This window comes from Lactuca virosa, chromosome 5 (genome assembly GCF_052849685.1).
Source record: "Lactuca virosa cultivar CGN04683 chromosome 5, Lactuca_virosa_CGN04683_v6, whole genome shotgun sequence".
NCBI lineage: Eukaryota > Viridiplantae > Streptophyta > Magnoliopsida > Asterales > Asteraceae > Lactuca > Lactuca virosa.
Window position 1 is genome coordinate 372,327,397 of NC_136430.1, and position 4,352 is coordinate 372,331,748.

Consider the following 4,352-nt stretch of genomic DNA (forward strand, 5'->3'; position numbering starts at 1 on the left):
TGTGGTATGATGAGGGAACTCACTAAGCTTCGTGCTTATGGTTTTCAGTTTTGGTTTCAGGTACTTCATCTTCGAAGGGAAAGGAGCCGGCAAAATGGCAGCGCATCACACACATGATTTTCCGCACATGAGATTCTTGGGATTTGTACTCTGACATCATTATCTTATGACATGTTTCGAGACATATGACTCATGGGTTTTTATGAAATGAGATAACTTGATGATGTTTTCAATAAACTGTTTTATGAATTATTAAATTAAAAACGAAATATTTTGTCTTGGATTTTGGGATGTTACATATCAGGTATATTTTACCCCTACAACTAGCATATAATCATAACAGAAAGAATCACAGAGACAACAAACATATACATGCATAACAGGTAATTGTCACGAAGACAATCATCATCCTACAAACATAATCTAGTGGCCCGACATTGGTGCCTTAGGCCCACAGATATAGTGGAGGAAACTCACCTCTCGATCGACAATGAACTATTGTTGCTCTCACGGTCAGCTAGACCGGTGCTACACCACACCTAGATAATCATACAAGGCAAACCTTTAGTCTGATCAAAAGTCACCGCCTAAGGTCAACGATCAACATTCCGATCAGCTCACGCTCACGTTGTGAGAATGGACTCGACTCGGCCCTACTCATCGAGTCGACTTAGTCACAACCCATCCAACCAGATTCCTCAGATTAGGACAACCTCATTTCTCACGTCGTGAGATTCCCATTTCTCACGTAGTGATATCTGTTCAGACCAACTTTGAGCACTAAGGTCTTAATCCTATAAGATATTCTTTGGGACCTTCCAGAGGACCTTCCTCGAACCTAAGGACTATAAAAATCGTAGCTTTTTAGTTATGCATGTCCAATGCATGACTTAGATACTAACTAGGTCAAAAGAAAGGTAATAAGATTAAGACTCATGCTTGGAGTCTAAAACCAACACCAAAACTCAGATCCAAAGCCTCATATACAGAAGATGTCTTAATAATCCATAAAGTTGCCAGCTTTATGGACCCCATGCATGTTACACAACCCAACCATGCAAAGAAAGCTCTCAAAACCTAAATCTAACATGCAAGAGGCAAAAAGGTAAGAGCTTTATGACTTACAGAGGTCCAAAAGCTCAGCAAGACCAAGCGTATGGACCCCATGCATGTTACACAACCCAACCATGCAAAGAAAGCTCTCAAAACCTAGATCTAACCTGCAAGAGACAAAAAGTTAAGAGCTTTATGACTTACAGAGGTCCAAAAGCTCAGCAAGACCAAAAGGTAGAAGCTAGATTGCCAAAATGAAGCAGCACAAGAGTCCTCTTCCACTTCAATGGACCAAAAACCACCAAATAAGCTCTTCATGGTCACCAACAATGGCCAAAGGCTCAAAGAGGTCGAATTTAGGGTTTTTCAGGAGGCTAGAGAGTGAGAGAGACTGAGGAAAAACTATTAAAGTCTTACAATACATTTAAAAAACATTTAACCCAAATATATTCTTATTTGAATGCAATTCTTATTTTGAACGCAAACAAACTACATATTTTTATCTTTAACTCATAACATCAACATAATTATGTTTTTAACCACATTGATATTAAAAATAAATAGAAAATAAAATAAAAAATTCATCAAATAAATTTCACACATCTCATTCAATGAATGTCGTCTTACCAACTATTTTTGGTCTTTAATCTTTATAATGAATTACAATTTTAACTTAATTTTATTTATTTGTGTGAAAATGAATTGTTATTTTTTATTTTATTGTCTTTTAATGTTATTTTTTTCATCCCTATATTATTTATTTAGGTAGATTTGTCTCTATATGATAACAAATTAAATAATGATAATAAAAAAAAAACAAAAATATATTTTTTTTAATTATACCGGTCAACTTTCCATCGACTGAGTATAAAACTAGTTATATGTGACTTTTTATAATTTGGTTAGACCCGAAGAGATTTGATTTTAATTTGAATTATTTACATGTATATTTTGAAAACTAAAATCAATTTGCATAGCAATAAAAACGTAAACCAAATTAACCATTTAGTTACCCAAATATCGCTTTTAAACCGCTTCGTCTCCTACGCTTTTTATTGCAGGAAATGGCGCAACGTGGAACCAAGAAATCCCCCAAAATCAAACAAAACAGTCGCACACATACACACAAATAGAAAACAATCAAGCATCCTCCCTCTTCTCTTCCTCGATCCATCTGTGTTCATACCAAACCATTGCAAATGTATCGATCGGCAGCGAAGCGGTTGCTTCCCTATTCATATTTCTCTGTTAAACACTGCTTACAAACCTCTCGACTGCCAATCACAACACCTCGTTTTCGTTTTCGTTTTCTCTCATCGGCGACATCCGACTCCCCTTTCCCGAATGGCTTTAACACCAACACCACCACCTCATCTTCGTCCACCCAAACAGATGAATTTCACAACCCTTCTGATAGTGGTGCCTCTAGAAGAACACCACCTAGGGCTAATTACGAAGAGGAACAAGCTCGAGTGCTCGCGGCATCTCTTCTTCACGTGGTACGTTTGATTTCATTTTACAATTGCAACCTAATTTCCGTTCGTGTTATTCCACACTAATCTCGGCTCTTATTTTCGATTCTAATTGTGGAATGAAGCATATACGTATTTATCGCACTTGTTTCTTCAAATGAATTGGAATGCCTGGTCTGGATCAGTGTTAAATTACAATCTTAGGTTGTGCAAAGAGATCCAGAAGCTTGGTTGTGATGTCATGGTGTGTTTGTTTTGGTTAATTGAATGCCAATTTCTTTTTCCTTTTTCCAGGCTAGGTTAGGATGGACTGAAGCAGCCATGATTGCAGGTGCTAGGGATGTTGGTGTTTCCCCTTCCATTGTTGGAGTTTTTTCACAAAAAGAAGGTGCCCTAGTTGAGGTATACACATATTCTTCCACACTTTTCACCTCTCATCATCATCATCTTTGATTAATCTTTTCATCCCCCTTACTCGTCTTACAGTATTTTATGGACGAATGCTTGAAAAAGCTTATTGATGCAATCGACTCTGGTGAGTTACAATTACAAGATTTGGTACCAAGTGAACGCATTGCAAAGCTGGTTAGATATCGCTTAGAATTGCAAGCTCCATACATATCAAAATGGCCTCAAGCTCTAAGCATTCAAGTAAGTTCTATTGCTATTTGCTACATCTGTTAAATCACCTTAAAAGTAAGTAAACAATCACAATTATGGACATAGGCACAACCATCAAACTTCACAACAAGCTTTAAACAACGAGCAATGCTAGTTGATGAGTTTTGGCATGCTGTAAGTGATGAAGGAAATGGTGTGGATTGGTACCTAAAACGCACTGTTCTTGGTGGAATTTACTCAACAACTGAAATATACATGCTAACTGATAATTCCCCAGGTTTGTTTTAAAGTTTAAGTTTTGTTACATATTGTAATGAACTAATGATTGATGATAAATTGATAATGGGGTTGTTTTTTTTCAGATTTTAATGATACATGGGTATTCTTAAATGAGAGAGTTAGAGATGCATTTGATCTAAAGAAGACATTTCAAGAGGTTTGTTTATTTTTTCAATGTGATAACTTGAATTTAAATGCATTTTCACATTTAACTTTTTTGTTGGGTAAGTTTTTCAGGTGAAATATTTTGCAGAAGCAGTGGGGGCAGGGGTGGGAGGGTCATTTCAAGGGTTTATGAAGAAAGGTTGTTAAGGATTGAGAATTTGATGTTTGAAGATTGTAGCAAAGGTTTACATACTTTGTTTGATTGCTTATCTTTTATGTGACCCTAAAAAATAAAGTTAATATCTTTTCTGACTTTGAAAAGTGTTTGTAGTGAGTTGTTAAATTGTAAACGGGGCAATTGCAAATAATTACCCGACAATTTCAAATACCATTTTATAGTCGCTTCACATAGATTTATGCAAAAAGTCATTTTTATAGCCTTTTTATTTTCTCATTCCAAGTCGTTAAACATTTAAAAAAATATGCTTAAAAGGCCTTTAACATTGCATCCTTGTGGGCTTTTGATGCTATGTGTTGTTGATAATGATGATCTTGCATGTAAGTTCAAGCAAAGTGAGGTTGTCGATCCGATATTCAAAGAGGTTGAAGCGTTTCTAAAAACTTTGTGGTTAGATGACGATTAGTTTGGATAGAGATTAAAGGCTTACCCTTGTGTGCATGGACGACTAGTGCTTTAAAAAAAAAAGTGGCAAGTGAACGAGTGTTTTCTTATTTCAAGATGAAGATCAAGAGGAAAATATTACTTGTGGCCACGTATGTATCAAATCAAAGATATTGGTTATGATAATGGTAAATATCGAG

The 4,352-nt window shown here is 36.0% G+C and overlaps 1 protein-coding gene across 2 annotated transcripts; it reads left to right on the plus strand.

The window, feature by feature from the left end:
• Nucleotides 1-2,064: 2,064 nt before the first annotated feature.
• LOC145111276 (ubiquinone biosynthesis COQ9-like protein) lies at nt 2,065-3,970 on the plus strand. Of its 2 annotated transcripts, none has more exons than XM_079047570.1 (6): nt 2,065-2,552; nt 2,820-2,927; nt 3,012-3,176; nt 3,252-3,423; nt 3,509-3,582; nt 3,663-3,970. In XM_079047570.1, exons 1-6 carry the CDS (start codon nt 2,253-2,255, stop codon nt 3,735-3,737), a joined length of 894 nt encoding a protein of 297 aa, XP_078903696.1. In that variant the 5' UTR covers nt 2,065-2,252; the 3' UTR covers nt 3,738-3,970. The 2 variants fall into 2 exon arrangements, with proteins under 2 accessions (XP_078903696.1, XP_078903697.1); XM_079047571.1 differs by having other exon boundaries at nt 2,066-2,552; nt 3,655-3,704.
• The last annotated feature ends 382 nt before the right edge of the window (nt 3,971-4,352 follow it).

Coding starts and splice junctions, on each gene's coding strand:
- LOC145111276 (XM_079047570.1), top strand. CDS start 2,253: ATGTATCGATCGGCAGCGAAGCGGTTGCTTCCCTATTCATATTTCTCT. Junction 2,553..2,819: donor CGGCATCTCTTCTTCACGTG/GTACGTTTGATT, acceptor TCCTTTTTCCAG/GCTAGGTTAGGATGGACTGA. Junction 3,424..3,508: donor GCTAACTGATAATTCCCCAG/GTTTGTTTTAAA, acceptor GTTTTTTTTCAG/ATTTTAATGATACATGGGTA.